This window comes from Tetrahymena thermophila, assembly GCF_000189635.1.
Source record: "Tetrahymena thermophila SB210 genomic scaffold scf_8254642, whole genome shotgun sequence".
Classification (NCBI taxonomy): Eukaryota; Ciliophora; class Oligohymenophorea; order Hymenostomatida; family Tetrahymenidae; genus Tetrahymena; species Tetrahymena thermophila.
Window position 1 is genome coordinate 1 of NW_002476410.1, and position 21,523 is coordinate 21,523.

General features: G+C 20.8%; 8 protein-coding genes across 8 annotated transcripts; 1 reads left to right on the forward strand and 7 right to left on the reverse strand. All coding sequences in view use genetic code 6, as the record gives it.

Annotated features, from left to right (window-relative positions):
• Positions 1–83: 83 nt before the first annotated feature.
• On the reverse strand, positions 84–744 carry TTHERM_001379938 (transmembrane protein, putative; the record flags this gene model as incomplete). The annotated part of the gene is made up of 2 exons (XM_012797733.1): positions 84–121; positions 192–744. 2 exons carry the CDS (start codon positions 742–744, stop codon positions 84–86), a joined length of 591 nt encoding a protein of 196 aa, XP_012653187.1.
• A 1,040-nt stretch (positions 745–1,784) lies between these two features.
• TTHERM_001379939 (hypothetical protein) lies at positions 1,785–2,179 on the reverse strand. The gene is made up of 2 exons (XM_012797734.1): positions 1,968–2,179; positions 1,785–1,893 (listed from the first exon to the last, which is right to left on the reverse strand). Exons 1-2 carry the CDS (start codon positions 2,158–2,160, stop codon positions 1,853–1,855), a joined length of 234 nt encoding a protein of 77 aa, XP_012653188.1. The 5' UTR covers positions 2,161–2,179; the 3' UTR covers positions 1,785–1,852.
• Positions 2,180–3,013: 834 nt separating this feature from the next.
• Positions 3,014–4,188, reverse strand: TTHERM_01379940 (transmembrane protein, putative; the record flags this gene model as incomplete). Its single annotated transcript, XM_001016479.2, has 2 exons — positions 3,014–3,543; positions 3,597–4,188. 2 exons carry the CDS (start codon positions 4,186–4,188, stop codon positions 3,014–3,016), a joined length of 1,122 nt encoding a protein of 373 aa, XP_001016479.2.
• A 566-nt stretch (positions 4,189–4,754) lies between these two features.
• Positions 4,755–6,540, reverse strand: TTHERM_01379950 (transmembrane protein; the record flags this gene model as incomplete). The annotated part of the gene is made up of 2 exons (XM_001016480.2): positions 4,755–4,787; positions 4,948–6,540. The coding sequence occupies 2 exons, from the start codon at positions 6,538–6,540 to the stop codon at positions 4,755–4,757; spliced, it is 1,626 nt and encodes a 541-aa protein (XP_001016480.2).
• Positions 6,541–9,433: 2,893 nt separating this feature from the next.
• Positions 9,434–10,358, reverse strand: TTHERM_001379953 (hypothetical protein; the record flags this gene model as incomplete). Its single annotated transcript, XM_012797735.1, has 2 exons — positions 9,434–9,508; positions 9,651–10,358. The coding sequence occupies 2 exons, from the start codon at positions 10,356–10,358 to the stop codon at positions 9,434–9,436; spliced, it is 783 nt and encodes a 260-aa protein (XP_012653189.1).
• Positions 10,359–12,244: 1,886 nt separating this feature from the next.
• On the reverse strand, positions 12,245–12,502 carry TTHERM_001379957 (hypothetical protein; the record flags this gene model as incomplete). The annotated part of the gene is made up of 1 exon (XM_012797736.1): positions 12,245–12,502. The coding sequence occupies one exon, from the start codon at positions 12,500–12,502 to the stop codon at positions 12,245–12,247; it is 258 nt and encodes an 85-aa protein (XP_012653190.1).
• A 2,420-nt stretch (positions 12,503–14,922) lies between these two features.
• On the forward strand, positions 14,923–17,766 carry TTHERM_01379970 (kinase domain protein; the record flags this gene model as incomplete). The annotated part of the gene is made up of 3 exons (XM_001016482.2): positions 14,923–16,559; positions 16,769–17,044; positions 17,217–17,766. 3 exons carry the CDS (start codon positions 14,923–14,925, stop codon positions 17,764–17,766), a joined length of 2,463 nt encoding a protein of 820 aa, XP_001016482.2.
• A 1,018-nt stretch (positions 17,767–18,784) lies between these two features.
• On the reverse strand, positions 18,785–19,453 carry TTHERM_001379980 (hypothetical protein; the record flags this gene model as incomplete). The annotated part of the gene is made up of 1 exon (XM_012797737.1): positions 18,785–19,453. One exon carries the CDS (start codon positions 19,451–19,453, stop codon positions 18,785–18,787), a length of 669 nt encoding a protein of 222 aa, XP_012653191.1.
• Between the last annotated feature and the right edge of the window lie 2,070 nt (positions 19,454–21,523).

Genomic DNA, 21,523 nt, shown 5'->3' on the forward strand with positions numbered 1-21,523 from the left:
TCATAAATTTATTGACAAATTTTCTGGATATAAAATATTTATATTCAATTAAGCATTGCATTGATCAGTTGTCTTATACATTTTCATGGCCTGAGGTCCAAAAGTTCCAAATTTGTGATCTCTAATTAATTTTTATAATAAAATTTAGTTATGCTATTAAAATGAAAATTAAAAAATGATAATTAAGTTACAAGAACTCTTTAGTATTAGGTTAATCATCTAAATATTTGTAGTAGAGAGGGTAGAAATTATATAAATCTGATGCTTCAGAACAACCATATTTATCTCCATAAATTTTGATCCAGTCTTCTTAGGTAGAAAAGTAACCAATTTTTTTATTAGAAGCGACTTTTAAATAGTTAGCAATATCTTATGTTCTTTGGCAATTGAAATTGATATCATTAGTCCATTTACATTTTTCGTCATCATTAGCTGAAATTTTAATCCAAATAATTTAGTAATTGATATCCGAAGTGGCAGCCAAGAATTTGTTTACTTAATCACTAACTCTGCATTCTGGATGGGCATCAGTATCTTTATTAATGCATGGGATGTACATAAGATGAGTTTCAAAGCCAGCTTCCTCAGCAAATTTAGCTTAATTATAAACTTGAGGATTAATACCATTAATATCTCTACCAGTAATAACTTGGAAAGTATAATTAGTAGTTGACTTTAAGCATTAATATACATCTTTTATAAGTGGTTAATTTGGAGTAAATCCTAAGAAAGTTTGTTGATCATCCTTATTGAATCTGGCTTCGGTTGCCAGCAATAGAGAAAGGACTACCAAAGTTAGTAAGATTATTTTGTTCATTATTAATATTCTAATTAAATTTTGATTAATTATTTGATTAATAATTTAGATTTTGCCTTAGACTAATTAAATAAAAGATGTTTATAAAAAATAAATTGATCTAAATTTCTTTTATGTGATTATCTCATAGACTAAAAATGATCACTAATTAGTTGTTCCTAATTTATGTATTTTATAATCAATAAATTTTTTTTTAAAATAATCAAAAAATTGATAAGTAAAAAAAGAATCAAAAATGTTTTAACTGCTCATACTAAACTTTCTCATTTTAAAATTAAAATCATAAAATCATAGTTAAAAGTGATTTCTTATTGGTATATCTTTAAGATTACTTAATTTACAAACATATTTTTCTAATGTTTTTCTAAAATTGTAAGAAATAAATTAATCAAAGATTTTTGTATCAGAAATTTTCTGTTTTATCAAAAAAATATAATTATGATTTTAAAGAATGTCTAATTCTGATAGAAGAAAATTAATTATATCTCACTTCATTAGTTAGAAATTTTTTTATAAAAAGACATCTCACTCATCTTTCAAATTATAAAAAATAACAAAAAAATTTAAAATACCCTTTTCAAAAATCTTCTTTTAAATTTTGTTTATCTGCTTGATTATTTAATTATATCCCAAAATCTTTATCCACAATAAATTTTAAATACTATTATTTGGTTAAAATAAACTACAAATTAATAATTTAGATGTTACTATTTTTATTTGTTGATAAGTTATTTCTTACATCTCACATTGCTTTCAAATTTTATTTTAGAAATACAACAAAAGATAAAAAATCTTCTTTTAAAAAATCATCATTTAGTTTTGCTTATTTAATTGATTATTTAATTAAATTAGAGATTTAAAATATTTTAAAAAACTCAAATATATAAATATAAATTTTTTCTTATAAATCTAAAAAATCCCATTTATATTTTCTAAAGTTAATATATGTTTTTATATAATTTGATACTCAGATATAAGATTAAAATATAGTTAAAATGGTATATATTTCGCATATTGAAGCTAGAGTATAATCCTTCATGTAGGGTTGCTTCCACTAACCGAAACTTTACTAAGGCCTTTTGATTTAAATATTTTAAATTATGTTTAAAGAAGATAAAGTTAAAAAAATATTAAAGTTTGATATTATTACCAATCGTTAAAATTAGGAACTGAGTCAAGATGTATGTATCTGAGAGGTAGATCAGTAAATTCGGCACAACTCTCAGAAGTACTGAAAATGTTAACCCAATCAATTTTTGAAGAGCGGATAGATACTTTATTTTTAGAATAACTCTTTAGTAGGTTAACAAACCTATTTAATAAGTCGCAGTTTTATTCAACATAAATTGACCACTAGTTTTTAATTATAATAATTAATGTAAACCATATATAGACAAAATATATCAAAAACTGGTAGCACCAAAAGATTTTTAATAATTTGGGTTCACTCAAATAGAAAACAAATTATAAAGTAATTTTAATTTTTTTATTATTAACAATTTTATGGATAAAATTAAATTAATAACTACATATTTAGAAATTAAAAATTTTTTTAATTGTTTAGGTATATTCATTCTTAAGGTAGCAATAATTTAATTTCCTGATCACAAAATTTCAAAATCACATCAGCAATCATAATCTTTAACCTGAATCTAGTAGACGATTCTAATAAATAAATAAAAAATGTTAATGCCAAAAAAACAATGCAAAGATATCATATCTATAATGATAGAACACCTATCTTATAATGAAAGAGAAACCCTCTAAAATAAAATTCAGTATATTTTAACTTCTGGTTAGATGATAAAGATAATATATAACAATTTATATTCAATTAAAAATAACAAGAGAACAAATAAAAAAGATTCTTTAATCCCATATATCGTATTTTACAAATGAATTAAAACCAAAACTATTTGTACATATAAATTGACTTATATCTTTGATTGTATTTGATTTTACATAAAATTTACAAAAAATTATATTTTATAAAATAATGAAAAAAGAGGAACAAAATCTTGAAAACTTTTTATTAACAAAATTATTATCTAAATAAAAAAAAATGATGGAACTTTAGTATTAACTATTAAAAAAATAAATAACTAATTAAATAAACAAAAAAGTATTAAATTATGAACAAAAAACTATAAAAATATTTAAATGTAGAAGCAAACAACAAATAAATATATAAAGTTCTCAAATAAATTAGACTTAAGAGCTTTTTTTAGATATTTAATATTAATTTTTTATTTGATTTTCAGTAGTCTCTAAGAATTAAGCTTAATTGGGAGATTAATCATTCAAGTAAATATCTTAATTTTTATTTGTTATATATTTGAGTATAATGTTACTATATGAAGAAATAATAGGCTTATTTGGCGAATCAAGTTAATAACTATCTTCTTCAGATTAGTAATTTTATCTTTTAACTTTTTTTAGAATTTTCTTGCATTTTTTTTAATCACTTGATAAAGAAATCCTATCTCTTAATTATAAATTCTATTCATTTAGTTATTCTAGATTCAATATAGGTGAACATTCTCTAGTTCTTTGAGATAAAAGAAGTAGTTATGATTTGTTATCTTTTAAGCTATTATTTTTTTTAAGATTTGATTTATTTGAATCTTAAAATTTAATTTTTGGTGAAAAGTTGCTTAAAGTAGGATTTTAAAATATATTTTTTTTTTAGATAATAAAAGAGTCCTATTTTTACAACTATGAATTTCCTTATTAAATTATTAAATATTTTTTAAAAATATTTTTAAAAATAAAAGCTTACTTGAATATTAAGAGAGACTCTTCTTAAGCATTTATTTCTTCATGCTTTCTTATTTATATAATGCGATTTTAAAGTTAGTTGCAGCCTTCATTTACACAATTTTATTTATATTTTTTTTAATTAATATCCACCTAAAGTAAGTCTTAATTGACACTCTTTTATCATTTAATATAACTTTATGATATTTTTTAGGAATTACTATTATAATAATTTTTTTGAAGATTTTTCCCAAAATAGAGTTTTAATTTTTTGATTTTTCTATGAAAATTATGCAAATGAAATAAAGGACAAATACTATATTAATAAGAATATCTGCTATTTGAAATATGGTGTTAAATATAAAGTTATCTAAATTAATGTTATTTATTACTAATTTTACCATAATTAATGCGCATGATGTTATTTCATTGAAGCTAAGTCTTTTTGTAATGTAAGGATTATATTTGATAATAAGCATTATATACAAAGCAAAAGTCAATAAAATTATATTTATTGAAAGATCTCTTTGAATTTATCCAATTAATGTGTACACTAAAGTTACAATAATTCTTAAATAGATTCTTATAAAATCCCAATAGTAATATTATACCATAAATTCATTATAATAATACCCAAAAAGATATCTTGTGATGCATGTATCGATAGTTTGGTATTTTTTTCTAAAAAAGTAAAATATTAAAAGCGGTATTGTAGAGTATATTGCCAAATTTATTGAACAAATTGCAATCAAATAGATTCTAGTTTCATCGTTTGAGCATAAAATATTCTAGTCTAAATAAAGATATGATTAGCTTCCTACTTGAACACAATTAATTGCTGATGAAAAAAATTAAATTTAATCTATAACAAAGAATTAAAACAAAATATGAAACAGAGTTGCCAATTGATAATAGAACATCCTAGATTAATAATAGGAAGAGCTTCTTTAAAAAATCAAAATCAAAACTACCAGAAAGCCAAAAAAAATTGGAGTCAGAGAATGGACAAATGTTGTTATTAAAACTTTTCCGTACATTTGGTATATTTTTTTTCCAAAAATACAGCTCAAACCTACAGTAAGATAGTAACTTGATGAACCCATTAAAGTCATAGGAAGTTATACCTTTACAGATATAGAATTCTATTATTAAATTAGAATAGAAGAAAATTGTATATAAGTCACTATTATCTTTATATAAAATCCAGAGGCATCTTGAATAGAATTTGTTAATATTGGCAAAATATTAAGTTTTCGAAGGTAGAAGCATGTCTATGAATATTTGCAGTTTACGAAAAAGGTGTTTTCACTCATAAAAAAATATAATAGTAGGCACAATACATTAAAGGCTAAAAATAAGTAAGAAAAAATAACATTAGAACATTCAGAACAAACACCTTTTAAAATTGAGGGAGCATACATATGGCCTTTTTTATTCCATATCTTTGATTATAAATCGCATTCGCTACATAATGCACCAACATAACCTTCTGCACATCCTTCAATACTACTGCTGCTTTCTTCAGGTAAACAAAAATTCATAACTTAGTTACATTAAATTATTTCATCAGTTGTTTAATTTGGTCTCCAATATCCATTTTTTAGTTTAATTTAATTTCCCTCACAAAACAAAGCTGATGAGGGACATAATTTACACTGATTACTCAAATACTACTAAGTATTATTGTTTTATGTTTAATTTAAATTTGAAGAAGGAATTGATTGAGGCTTTTCAAAAGAATATGTCCCTAAAGTACAATATTAACATACTTTAATACTGCTTGTAATAGATTAAACAATCTCACCTAAAATACATGGTCTGAAATTAATTACCATAAGGTAAGGATAAAAGTTGCTATAGATATTCTCCATTGATGTAGATATTTTGAAATTAAATTAAGATTCAATTGAGGCAGATATAGTTAAATCAGTTAGAATAAAGCTGGAAGTCTCTTCGTCATATAGAAGGTAATTTACTTATTTATCACCTATCAACTATGTATTTGTACTTGAAATGCTTTCTATATTAATCTATAATTCCATCAATTCTTTTTAAATTCTAGTGGGATACTTATTTTATCTTAGGAGATCTTTTGAAAAGTTTATTTTTCTTTTATAATTATCTAAGAAATAAATTTAAAGTTAAATTTTACCTCCACTCATAAAATTTTCAATTTAAATTACTCCGGAGTAATTAGAATTTAATTATGTTTACTATATGTTTTCAAATTAGAAAGTATAGTTCTTATTTTAATCTGAATTAGATAAACTTTTATATTTATTTATAAGTATTGATTAAATATTATAAGTAGAATCGTCACCATATATTTCTGCTTTATTACTACAAACATTTTATTTGAAAGGAAATCCTGTTGGTAATTAATAATCTAATTAGCTACTTAAGATCCTCAAACCTCCACCAATTTTTGCAGCATTTGAAATTATCTTCGTTTTATTATCAAAAATTATCAAACAATTTTAATTTAATTCTTCAAAGAGCAATGATCCTCCGCTTCCTTGAGCTATATTTTATCTAAATGTAGAATTTTGAATTTTAATATAATTTGTTATGCCATAAAAGTAAATAGCTCCACCATCTAACGCTCTATTATCATAAAAGGTACTGTTGTTAATCTCACACTTTTAAGAACCGTAAGCTAAACAATTTCCTTTATTTTAAGAAAAATCCATGTCTTTAATGTATACGTTCGACGATTATATTTAAATTATAGAAGCCATTTAAGGTTAACTATTCTTTTAGACTTATAAATTATCAATATTAAAAACGTCATTAAGTAACTTAATTATATTATTATCTTATTATATTTGATTTGAAACTTTAAGTATTACTCCTCCTATATTTTTCTTAAAAGAACTGTTTTTTAGTAATAAATTGTTACATCCATAGAATTGCATTAAAATATTTTTTTCATAACTGCTATCTTACTATTAAATGACATCAGTCATATCAATAACAGATGAAGGATTAACATTTAAATTAATAGTTAGCAAGTCTATTGTTAATTAATTTATTTACTTAAAAATAAATATAGGTGAGGCAGAAGGGAATTTATTTTCTTAGATATTTAATTAATAAATTATTACTGAATTTACATTAACTATTTAAAATAGACTAAATAAGTTTGTATCATTAAAGGTGTTATTTATTATTTTCATATTAAAAATTATTAAAGTATCTACATTTTCTATTAAGAGATATGTATAGCTATTTTAATTATTTGTTTGATTTTTACTGCTTGTATCCTAAAAAGTGCAATTTTAAATAATTAAATTAGAGAATATGACTTATTATTAATTTTAGAAAATAATTGTAGATTAGAATATAGTCTAATCTTAGATATAAATTGTTTCTAAAGTAGAAAATTGAATTTATTGATCAAATGTAATATTAATTGCTTAATTTGAAGTTTGAATTACTTACAAGTTAAAATTTTCTATTTGAAAATACTACTTTTCTAACTAAATTTAGACACTTTAGTCAAAAATTAAGTTGTTTAAACTATTATTAGATGGTAAAAAAAGAATATTGCTTATTTGTGTCAATTAAGATATTTAATTACTTAATTCTAATAGCTAAGTTCCTAAAATACTTAAAAATACAAATGTTTATGTATTCAGCATATTTTAAACAGTCCTACCAGTAATTCCTACAACTTATTAGGTTATAGGACTCATCGAATTAATCTAATTAAATATAGACTAAAAGTTATTATCGCTTTGAGTAGAGATGTAACATTAATCTGCGAAATTATTCACTTATAAACTCGATTAATAGTAACTCTAAACTTTATATTAATATAAGTTTGTATTATAAGTATATTGAAAAGCACCATTTTAATGTAAACCATAAAAATAGATAAACTACCCATTATAATAGGACTTCATAAGATTAGGATACTCAAATTTTATTAATCAATCATGAAGTTATTCTAACCAATTATGGCAAATACTTCAAATTTATGCTCAAAAAGTAAGATAATATAAGTATCCTTCTCAATATACCACTAAATAATTTGATTCGTTATAATATATTTTTATATTGACGTCTAAAACAAACTGGGTCTTGATCTTGAGTAAAAGTTTAATTATGATGAAGATGCTGTAATAATAAATTATGAAGAAATCATAATATTGTTTGAGTGAGTGTTTGGGATACCAATTGTTTATTCTAGTTTCTAATGTTGAAAATCCCATATGTAAACTTTAAAATCACCAATAAAGTTAAATATTATTCTCTGATATTAATTATCATATTAAATATTTATTAAGTTTAGATCGTCTTCCAATTTTAGTTATTTATTCAAGTTTAATTCACTTGCTATTTAATTTTTTGAATGATTTATTACTAAAAACTATCCACCAAGAGTAGCAAAGTAGCACTCTTAGGAACTAATAATACCAATAAATTTAACATTAGTGAAAGTTTTATTTAGTTGCTGAAATTTATAACTTTAAACTTATTTAGTGTCTACGAAATATACAAACATTGACAAGTCATTTAGCCCAAGGTATAATATTTTATTTTATTAATCAAATAAAAATGAATTAATATACTAATCTAATTATATTTATATTGTATTTACTATTTATCCAGATTTGATATCAATATGAATTATTTTTTTATCAAATGTTTAATAAATATAATTGGCTAGAAATCTTTAAAATTTTAAATCTAATGAAATTTAGTTAGATTTTATACTATTTCTATTATTTTATTCATAATTATAAAAAAGAAAAACTTTATTCACAAAAGCTATTACCAAAACATCATTTTCAATATCATATCTGATATCCTTTAATTATTATTCGTTAAAAAAAAATAATTCAGGAGTTATATATTACTCTTAGTATCTAAAAATAGTATTTTAATCACCAATCACTAAGAATTGTGAATAAATATTTGAGTCGCTTAGTAATTTTATTTCAGTAAAAAGGCTACTTTATTAATTTAACTAAATTTAAAACTTATATCCTAGATTGCTTACATTTATTAAGTAAACATTTGTTTAAGTATAAACAAATACATAGCTTGACTGGTTATCATACGTTAAACCAATTAATTATTAATTATAATCTACTATTTCAGTAATAACAATACCATCTACAAGCTAATAAGGTTAAAATATAAAATTTAGAGTTAGTTCTCCTGCTTAATCCAAATATAATAAAGAACTTAACTCTAAAAAATATACCATATCTATTACTGCATACTGGTTTCCACTAATACCTGAACATTTATTTGTTTGATCAGCTTAAATATCATAAATATATATTTAACTGAATGCAGAAGAACTACAAAAGTAAGCAATTTATTAATTTAAATTTATGTATGTATATTTAACGATCTCTATACGAGCTGGAGATAGTATTTAAGTCTATGTCAAACTATTTCTATTTATTATTTTTCCTACTGTTATATTAAATAAATAAATATTGTATTTTTAAAATAATTTATTTTAAGTTTTTCAAATCTAAACTATATTGAATATTTTTTTAAATTCTCTTCGTTTTTGCTGAAACAAACTGAGAATTTATGCTGGAGTTATTATAGTAAATTAAAACTAATTACTCAATAAAAAATAATGTTGATTTTTTAGCTTATTAAAAAATTTTAAAAAAAATAAAACTTAAATTAATAGTTGGAAGTATTAATTCTATCATTAATAACCTAATAAGTACTAAAATATGAGTTTCTTATTTTACATATAAATAACTAAAATTTTAATAAATTTACTTAAACTTGAAAAGATGATATAGTATTGATCATGTATACCATATTAAGCTATTGTTCCTTAAAAACTACCAAGATTATTTAATATTTCACCATTAAAATTATATATCAAGCATATTTCGTTAAATAAAATTATTCTTTAATACTACTCATCTATAAGGAGATAGATGTTATTTTAAAAGCCTATAATTTAAATGGTATGATACTAATAAAAATTAATTTTATTAATTAAAATGAGATATTTTTAAGAATTAATACAAATTAGCATATTTTAGGTTTGTTAGCAATTCTGGATTTGTGTAGTATCCTACTAATATAAGATTACTGTAAGCTATTATAACTTAGAATTTAACTCCAAAATTTTATCTCCATAGACATAGATTGAATTACTTTTAGTATCATATACGTATCCATTTATATTAAAATCAGATACAAACTCCAATTTTTAATTTGATAGAAAAAAACTTCTTAATAAAATTTGTTTATTGTTAAAGCAGATTATTGAATATGTTTTTTCAATAAAATCACATTTAGCAAATGGTTAAACTTAATCCTGAAACTTAAGTATTTCTAAAAATTGATTGGTGTAGATATCGTAAATTGAAACTTACTAATTCGTCCGTATTAGATATACTCCAATATAAATACTTGATTTAAGTTCGACTATCAAATCAGATGAATCTTTAAAAGATTGTTTTATGTTTAAGGTATCATAATTTGTTATTGATTAGCTTTTAGATACCAAAGCTCCACTTATTGTTCCAGAATATGAAATAGAATTCTGAGATGAACCTCTTTCAAATTTTAAGCGGATTGTTTCATTGTCAATTACTATGTATTATAATCTGGTGAATAAAATGTTCATTTTATTTAAATTAATTGCCCTTTAAAAGTAAACAGTAAGGTAATTCAATTATTATATATTTTCATAATATTAATATACATCTCCGTTTTAATTAACTTTAACAAATGTGTCTCCCAAAAATGGAGAATTTGTAAAACATGGTTATAATATAGGTTCTGATTGCCCCATAACAAGAATGTATATCACTGATATTGGAGGATTTTGAGTATTATAGCCTGCTACATAATATAAGTATTTATTATCAGTACTAATTATTTACTATATTGTACTAAGTATCACATTTTCAAATACAAATACGACTTTCAATTCATTGGTAAGTAGATAAATATTTTAATTTTTATCAAAAATTAATAATTTATCAATGCCAAAATAGTTATACTGTTCATTATATTAGTTTGATAAAAGTTTAAAATAAGTAAAATATAGAATTTCAGAATTTTTTAGGTTATAATAAAAACTTATATTTTCATACTATTATTGATTGGTGTTAAATGTATAGTAAATTATTTATGAGTTTTGTTAAATGTAAAGATCTAAATTCGAAAGAAATATAATAGATTAGTATTAATTTAGAAAAGATTACTCACATTTCTTGAAAATTTAGCTTAATTAACCATTTAATATTGTTATGCATTAGTCTTATATTATAATAAGCTTATCATTATTATTTTGAATAAATATGTTTTTATTGTTAGAAGTATCTATTTAATTTATAATAGTCCAATCTAATCCTGAATAGAAAAGTATTCTATCAGACATACGGACAACAATTTATTAATCTAAAAAAGTAAACATATCTATACACGAAGAATTAGGATTATTTATTTTAAGAAATATTTCAGAGAATTAACCTGAAGAAATGTCATAAAAAACGATGTCTCCGTTTATGTGACAAGTAATTAATTACATAAATTAATATAAAATAGCAATCTTTACTGTTTGCGCTGTAGCAAACGGAAGATTCTTTTTGTAGTTTGCTATTAAATTTGAATTATATTATTATTTAGAATTATCAAATTCTAATATTTGAATTGAGAGTCCAAGTAGAGCTATTTTTTAATTATCAATAAGTATTTAGTTATTATCATTTTATTATTAATTTAATAAAGTTATTTTTTGCAAATTTTATTAGATTAATAGTTATGTAGAAACTATTTAAAATTGTTATTATTCATTACTGTATTGATAAATTATTAAAGTACTATTACTATATAGTACTAATACATTTATAATGGTAGCGTTAATATTAATTATTTCAAAATCATTCACTTATTACATTTGATCACCTATCTAAACGTTTTTTGCTAAATCGTATAAAGCTAAGCTTGCTTTACCTTAAATTAGGATTTATTGATTGTTTTCATCTAATGGTCTAATCTTGACAATTTCACTTAAATTGATTAGATTTTAAATATTATTATATGTTTGTTAGATCTTATCAATCAAAAATAATTTATCTTAAAAGACAAATACATAATTGTTATGTAATTATATCAAATCAATATATGGTAATGTAGAACTCTTTTGAATTTAAATGTTTAATAAAAACTTAATATTTATTTTAGGTGGGTAGTTAGTTATTAATTCAGTTAAATATATTTAAATTTGATCATTAGTTAGAATAATAATTAAGTCAGATTTATAAGTAAAAAAGGTGATCTTTTTATTTATCATTATTTAAAGTTCTTAATAAATTGTTCCAGAAATTTAATCGAATATAGCTCCTTTTATTGATAAATCAATAACTGATTACTATAGAATCAATGCAAAACTTTGATTTTTACTCATTTAAAAAAGACTTGACTAACTACTAATTTGAAGTTTAGTAGAATTTAGTAGCTAATACCTATAATTATTAATTAAATCCCATACTTGATAAGAATTATCTTGGCTTTACGCAATAACTATATTATTTAGATGAAAGACACCTAAATCTCCATTTTAAAATTGGATATGTTGATACAATTACAGATTTTATTTCCAGAAAACTGATATATATCCATCATAAAACACTGCATAATAATTATCCTAATATGCAATCATGTCAAGTGGCTTCAAATTATCTATAATATTTTGAAGGCTTTAATAAGAAAATGAACACTTCTCAATTTGAATGCAAATATTCTGCTATTTATTTGTTATGTAAGAAGGATTACAAATAGATTAACATTATCCTTGATTATAGCCTTAAGAGGGTTAAAAGTAGAAGTTCTGCATACACCCTTAGTATATGCATATTCCTAACTAAGAATCTAATCTGTACTTATCGTAGCACTAGATGCATGTATTTTGTTAGCAGATTTTGCAACCATATCCACAATCTAAAACTAAAATAGAGTATTTAACTAGCTATAATAATAATATTGCTAAATAAATTTGATTGCTTTTCATTTTATTTCTACTGAATTAATTTTAAACTTCCTAAAACCTAAAAATTTTTTCTTCTCTTTTTGTTTTGAAATAATTAAAATTCTTTGTAAATTTTTGTTCATATAAAAGATTATTTAATTACTTGAATGAAATTTACAACAAATAATTATTAAAGAGTCATTTAATTTCCTTTTTCTCATTTCACTAAATTACTTTAACAAGTAAAAAAGCATAATCAATCGTTGATACAATAATTTACTAATAATAAATAAATAAAAAAGCTATTTTTGGAAGAAGATTGCAAATCGTAAAAAAATAAATGTTAGAAATTAAATTTGATATATTAATTATTAATATTAATATTTATTTATTTACTGTACAAATCGGATTGTTTTTATTAAAAATTAGATTGAATATATATGACATATATTGTTGGCTCTATTTGCTTTCCCCCGACAATATTCTTTAATAAAAAGAGGATTAAAACTCTACGAGGTTTTACATTATACTTTCAGTTTAATAAGACTGATATTAAGCTATTTTTGGAACAGATAAAATATTCCTATTTTTTTAATGAAAATAAATATTTTAAATTCATTATAAATTATTTTTTATTAAATTATATTTCTTTTATTTATGATTACTATTTTAAATTTCATCAAAATTAAAAAATAATATTAATGTTTATTTAGTTTATTGCAATAAAATAACGAAAGCTATTAAAAATGTATAACAAATAACATATATTAATCAGTAAATGAAATCAGAAATAGTTATAATATTCAATTAAATAAATCTTAATAAAGATAGTAAATATTAGTTTTAAAGTTTTTATAAATAAAATCTAATTTAAAAAAAGGTATTTTTCTATAAATTACTAATTATTAAATTATTTTAATTAGATAATAACTATATAAGTATTCAAATTAGCTCTGTTTTAGTAAAATTTAAGTAAATCAAATAAAAAATTTGAAGTTTTAGATTTAGAGCATGTAAATTTTATTGAAAACTCCTTTAAAATCAGATTTCATATTAATTAATGCGAAATGTTATTACCAAAATTTTATTTGTTTTAGTCATTAAAGTAGAAGTTTTATTTTTAATCATGATGTAATTATAATGATTGAAAATTATATTATATGTTATAATGGTTTTGAACTATATTTATGATGCATTAGAATTTAATTATCTAATAAATAGGTTTTACAATTTTGGAATAAATCCTAAAATATGCTACTTATTCTCACACTTAAACTTTATTTTGTGAACCTCATTAAATATGCTATATTTTTTATCTTTTAATTCCTCTAAAATTTTTTGTTCTAATTGTTAATAGATAGAAACAAAAATTTGATCTATTGCTTTCATCAAAAAGTAATTATTAAAAATCAAAGATTGAAAAGGCATCAAAGGTTCTTTAAGCAAATTATTTTTAAATATTTAAAATTCTAAAAGAAAATAGTATTAAGTTTTCAAATAATAATTAATATAATTATTTATACTTTTGTTTAGAAAAATATTTAAGATTATTTTTATCTATTTAATAATAAAAAAAATTGATTTGCTTTAATAACAGATGTTTATTTGAAAAACTTCTTTGATATTATGAAAGTTTTAATAACAATTTAAAAATGATATAAATTTTAGGAATACCAAATATTTATTTTACTAATTTGAATGAAAATAATTTCATTTAGAATATTTACATCTAAATAAATATTAAAAACATTTTTAAAACTTTTTTTAAGAAAAAGATATTTAAATCGAAAATAAATATTAAAATATTCTTTTAAAAAATTTTTTTGTTTTTCAATTAAAACCAACAAATCAAATTATAAATTAATTTTATTTGAATATTTTTTAAATTAAATAAGTTGATAAAGATTACAAAATGCCAAACAAAATATTTAATTATTTAGATTTATTTGTAAATGTGCTTTGTATTTGATAAATAAGAAAGATAAATATAAATATATATAAATGGTGAATGATAAAAACATGCAAATCCTTATTAACTAATAATGTAGTAATAAAATTCAACAATTTGGGTCAGGTTATTTATTCAGCACTTGATCCAGGAATTAGATAATAATTTAGAGGGAATAATAGTTAAGTGATCATAAATATTGAGATTACAACATAAGTAATGAATGCAAAAAATAAAATAAAGAATGGAAAAAATTATTAATTTATTCAATAATATTATCTGAATAGCGTATTTGTGAAGATATATATTATGAATATATTAAAAATTTATTACTTTATTAATTGAATTGAGTGATTATTGTGATAATAAATAGGTAAAGCTAACAAAAAAAGCAAAATTTGATTTTGACAAGTAAATACATATTAAGATAAGGTTATGTATTATAATAGGGTATCTAAAATAGAGCTTCAATCATCCAAAAAAAATAAGGAAGGTCACACTGAATATCTTATAAACGCATTTTATTAGGATCTTTTGAATCCCATTTAGTTTAAATCAAGATATAGCACGTTACTTGAGCTTCATAAAGCTCTCATTCCACTAAATAAAAAAGATAGTCTTCCATAATTCCCAGGCAAAAATTTATTTGGAACAAAATCATAGGATTTAATATTGAAGAGGCTTAGTGACATCAATGAGTATTTTGATAACCTGCTAAGACTCCCTCAATTAGGTGGTTATAGCATTATAATTTATTTTATTAATAATAAGAGTGTGGTAAAAAAGGAATTATGCTGGCGATTATAAGTAAGGAATAGAATTGAACTATTTAAGTATTATTTTAAGGAGAAAAAACCAATATCGAATACATTAAATTAGAAAGTGTACAAGCTCATTAAAAATAACCAGCCTTTTGTACTAAAAAAATATGGTTTAGATGATGAAATAAATAAGAAGGACCCTTCTAGTTTATAAAGCTGGAGAGTAACTGTTGATTAATTTAGTAATAGAGTAAGTAAAATCAAAAGTGATAAATATTTATCAATGATTGAATAACTGTTTATAAATAGTGATCCATATCGAAAATGCAATTGTAAATCAAAAGAATTCTACACTAAACTGTGGATCGTTAGTCCTTACTATGAGAGCACTCTAGAATCTGAGATAGATCTCAGATATAAGAACAAAAAAAGCTTTTCTAGTAATGAAATAATGGATATATTTAGAAATATAATGAAAGGATTAGAGGAGTTGTACATAAATTAATTATATCATAGAAACTTAAAACCATCAAATGTCGGTATACTTAAATAGAATTAGAAATTTGTATATCAGTTGATGGATTACCACGATTTGCTTTTACGTAAAAAAGAAAAATCAATGGCTTAAGGAAATGCGAACTCAAATAGGTACTCTATTAATCTTGCATATAAGTCGCCTAAAAGAATCTCACAAATAAGACTCACAGACAATTCAAAAAATAGTGATGAAGATTATAAAAATTTTGATATGTATGCACTTGGAATAATCTTGCTATAGCTCTGTTTGGTTCTACCTACATCAGAATTGCAGGGCTTTTAAGAAATATCCCAATTAAGAGATGATATGATTAACAATTAGTTGTAGCAAATAAAATAAAAATACGACGAATCGCTTTATTAATACATATGTGTCCTATTAAATAAATCTACTCTCAGTGTATTTTCGAACTAGGATAAATATTAATTGTAAAAACTGTCTATTTTTGATATTGTTTATAGTAAGCTCTTTAACAATCATCAGAGTGATATAAATTAAAACGCAACTTAAAATTCTCCTCAAGTTTCTCCTCCTAAAAATAACGAAAATAATATATCATCGACAAAGGCTCTTTCAGAGTAAAGTACTACTTGTGGTAGTAGTTCTCAAGACATAGAAAATTAGTAGAAATAAGCTGATTAAGAAATTTAGTAAGAAAAATAAGGAATATTAGAATATGCTGATGAGTGCTTTATCTTAAAGTTTCAATAAAACACAGAAAATTTAATTTAGTAAAAGAAAACACAACATATCTTGAGAATTCTTTTATCAGAGTATTTAATTTTTTTTAGAAATTTATTTTGATCATAATAGTAAAATATTGAAATTTTGATTAATTAATTAATATATTTACTTATTATTTTCACTGAAGAAAATTCATCACTATTTTCTTATCAAAATAAATCATCAAAACAACCCTCAAATTTCTAATTTCTTTTCTTATATTTTAACATATCTAAGTTAATTTATTTTAATCAAAAAGATGCAATTTAAACAACGAATAAATAAAGGAGCAATTGTAATGTATAAAAGAACCATCCAATTTTAAAGGGTATGCTTCAATTTGTTTAGCGAAAAACTAAATAACTAACAGCTTGGGAATAATCTTAAAAGATTTTTTATTATCTCTTGAGAATATAGACTCAATTTCCATTGACCTAAAGGAATCTTAAAATATATCCGCACATTTAATTCTAAATATTTTGGAATCAATAGAGGAAAGAAAATAGATCACCGTATTACTAATTGACATTTCAAAGTAAATTTTTTATTTCTGTAAACCAAACCAATAAAAGCTAGCTAGTCATAAATTTACAAAAAAATTTAGCTTAACTTATTATAATTTCCAAATTAGTAAATAAATATTTTGTGGCTAATTATTTAAGTAAAAATTTTAAGTAAGTAATATATTATTTTTATTTATAAACTAGATGTCCATAAATAACCTCTGAATGTATAAACTCTATTATTATCAAAGCTTCATAAATTTCTCACCTACTTCTATTCAGCCTTTACTTTTTCAAGTAATTAAATAATATTTTAAAAAAAGTTATATTTATCTTTATTTAAATTTAGTTCAAATCTTAACGAAGAAACTCTGTTATAACTAGAAATGCAATCCTAATAATTTAAATCTTAACCATTAATTAAATTCATGTACACATTTTGAGCTCTAAAAGCTATAATATAATTAATTAAAAATTCTAACAAATTTATTAATATAAAATCTAATTCTAAATACATAATCTACCAAAAAAAGTAAAAAAGATATTCTATTTTAAAAACTTACTTTATTTAGTATTGTATGAAAATTATCTGCATCTATGTAACATAATTATCAAATTTTATAAAAAAATAGCCTTATTCATTTTATTTTTCAATTTATATTTATTAAAAAAATTTCCTATTTTAAATTAGATTTTTTATTTAATTAATTAAATTATTTCCCTTTTAATTAAATAAGTTTCTTAAAGGAAATGAACCAATTTTAACTTATCAACTTATAAATATAACTATTTGTATTAATATAAGGGAATATTTATAGCATATTCTATTTCAATATTGAATAAGATTCATTCTAGTTTCAATAGAATAATACTAAAACATTAATAATTCTTTAGGAATAAAATCTCATAAATTAAATTTATAATTAGTTTTTTTTTTAATATTCTGAAAATTTTAATTATTCAATTTTCCCCTTTTTCAAATCTCTTAGTATATTGAAAAATTTATAAAAAGGGGTTGTCTATTATCGTAACAGATAGCAATTTAATTGAGTTTATAATATAAGATTTGTGAAATGCTATCCAAGTAAACTACTTGGAAGGCTAAAAATTGGCTTGTAAGGCTTAGAATTTGAACCTATATGTCAAAATTGGTGATGAAAGTGCATCGGGATTGGGTTCTAGTTTAGCAAAATATGTTAATCTCTCAAATTTGACACTTAATCTTGAGTAAAAGCTGTTTATTTGTTTGGGATAGGGATATTTTTAATATAAAAATTAAATTAAAACAATATAATTCTTTTAATTTATTTAGCTTTTATTTTTCTTTTTATTTTATTTTGCTTATGTTTTATTAATATTTATTTTTAAATTTACCTCATTTTTTCATTTTCAACTTTTTCTTTTATCACTTATTTATTTATTTGTTATTATTTCATATTTTTATCATTTTTTCCTTCTAACTAACAAATTAACTATATATTTTTTGTTCAATATTTTAAAATTCGCAATGAAATTGGTGCAAATGGTGGATAAGGCTTTGGTTCTGGTTTAGGAAAATGCACTAATCTCTCAAATTTGACATTTTTTATTGGGTAAAAGAGTTTATTTGTTTTGGATTGTGATATTTTAAAATATAAAAATGAATTTAAAACAATATAACTAGCTCTTTTAATTAATTAATTTATTTATAGTTTATATTAGATTTAATTTTCTTTTTTTATTCTGCTTGTGTTTTTTTATCATTAATTATTAACTTAACTCAACTTTCATTTTCAATTTTTGTTTTATTAACAATTAATTAATTCATATTTTTTCTTCATTTTTTTCATTAAACTAAATTATTTAGTAAATATTAATTTTTCAAGTAATTTAATTGGTGCAAATAGTTCATCAAGTCTAGGTTTTAGTTTAGGAAAGTGCACTAATCTCTAAAATTTGACACTTTTTGTTGGGTAAAAGGATTTTATTTATTTATTTTTCTGTTATTTATAAAAATAAATTTCTTTAAATCTTTTAGTTTATTTATTAGTATTTTGCTTGATTTAGTTTTTTTTTTGTTTTTTTGTTAATTTAACTTATTTTTTACAAATCTATTTTTACTTTTTGACTATTAATTAATTCATTTCTTATTATTTCATATTTTTCTTCTTTATTTATTTATTTCTTACTTTCTTTCTTTCTTTCCTTCCTTCTAACTAATTAATTAGCTCTTTGTTTATTCTTTAATATTTAATAAAGTAGAACAAAATTGGTGATAAAGGTGTATAAGGTTTAGTTTTTGGTTTAGGAAAGTGCTTTAATCTATCAAATTTGATACTTTTTCTTAGGTAAATTATTGTATTTTTTTCTTCATTTTATCCTACTAACTAACTAAACTAATTAACTCTATATTTTTTCTTCAATATTTAAAAGTCAAAATTAAATTAGTGCATTTGATGCATCAAGCTAATGTACTGGTTAAGTAAAATGCACTAATCTCTCAAATTTCACACTTTATCTTTCGTAAAAACAATTATTTTATATTTTTTATTAATTTTTTCTTCTAACTAACTAACTAACTAACTAACTATATTTTTTTTTTTCAATATCAAAAAGTAAAAATTTAATTGGTGATGAAAGATTGTAAGCCTTAGGTTCTGAATTAGTAAAATGCACTAATATCTCAAATTTAAGACTTTATCTTTCATAAAAACAATTTATTTGTTTTTGATTGTGATATTTTTAAATATAAAAAGAGTTTAAAATAAAATAATTAAAATTTTGCTTTTATTATTGTTTTATTAATTAATTTCTTATTATTTAATATTTTTTCTTTATTTTTTCCTTCTTACTAACAAATTAAATATATCCTTTATCTTTAATATTTAAAAAGTGGCAATAAAATTGGTTCAATTGGTGCATCAAGGCTTAGGTTTTAATTTAGTATTGTGCACTAATCTCTTAAATTTAACACTTCACCTTAAGTAAAAAAGCTTTGGATTATTTTATAATATACAACTTAATTTAAAAGAATATTATGAACTCTTTTAATTTATTTATTTATTAGCTTTTTATTTAATTTATTTATCATTTTTTTATTCTGCTAATTTTTTATTTTAAAAATAATTTTTAAATTTAAAATTTTATTTTATTTGATTTTTTTTAGTAATTTATAATAATTTATAATAAAAATGCAAACAAAATCAATAAACTTTTATAACTGAAAGTAAAAAGCAAGTTTCTAAAATCAAAAAGATTAGTTAAATTGAATATATATTTTGGATTATGATAAACAATTGGTTTAAAAATTAATATTTGAATAATTTTATATGTTTATTTATTATTTGTATATTTATCATATTTTTGCATGTTAATAAATAGATTATTAAATAATAGAAAATTAATTTATAAGCAATGCTTAAATAGAATTATAATATTAAAATATTTTAAGTAATTATATTTACTTAAGGATATCAGAAAGTTCATAGTATTTTCTTATTTAATAAAGATAAACAATCAAAAAAATAAAATTTTTTATTATTGCTTATTAATAAATAAAAAGAAAACTTCTTTTGAAGAAATTTCTTTGAAAATGTAAGATTTTATATTAATGATAAAATATTTCTTAATTTTTAATTTTAGATAATAATAAAATAAAAAAAAGGAGTTTTAATAGATAATTTATTAGATTATTAGAGAGCTTACCCACATCAGTTTTTTCCTACCTAATTAATCCAAAAATTGGGAAAAGAAATTTTAAAAAAATTTTGAAAAATTTTTCTCTAATTTTATTATTTAATTTTACCACCAAAATTTTTGCACTGATTATAATTCATTTTATGAAAAAAATATTAAAATAATTTTTTTAATTTAGATTATTAAATAATTAATTTAAAAAAAAATTCAAATTAAATAATGATTTATAAAAGCTTTTTTATTTACAATTTTATTAATTTGTAATAAGAAAAAATAAATAATTAGAAAAAGTTAAGACATATAAATATCCACAAGTATATTAGATTAAATAAGTATGGAAATAATAAATTTATTCAATTAAATGTAATTCTTTAAATGCCTTTTCCTTAATCTCTAAAGAAATATGTTAAGCTATTTTATTTATGTAAAAATTATTCAAAAGATTGATATTACCCTAAAAATATTTATCTAAACAATCAAATTTGAATAATGATTTTTAAAGGTGGATTAATTAATTAATTTTCATTGATATTCAATATATATTTACTTTTAATTTGAGTTATTTCCTAATTTATTTTAAATACTTTTTATGCTTTTCTTCTTTGTTTATAGTTATTATTAATTAGGACTTTTAATTGTATTTTTAAATATGAATTCACTCTTAACAATTCTAATTTCTAAAATATTCAATTATTTTTAACATTTTAGTTTAAAATGTGTAAAACATTTTTATATTTTTTGTATTTGTTTATAGTAAAAATTCATAAATTTATTTCTAACATTTTTGTTTTATCTATATGTTTTGGTAAAATTAAGAACCAAAAATCTACTCATAA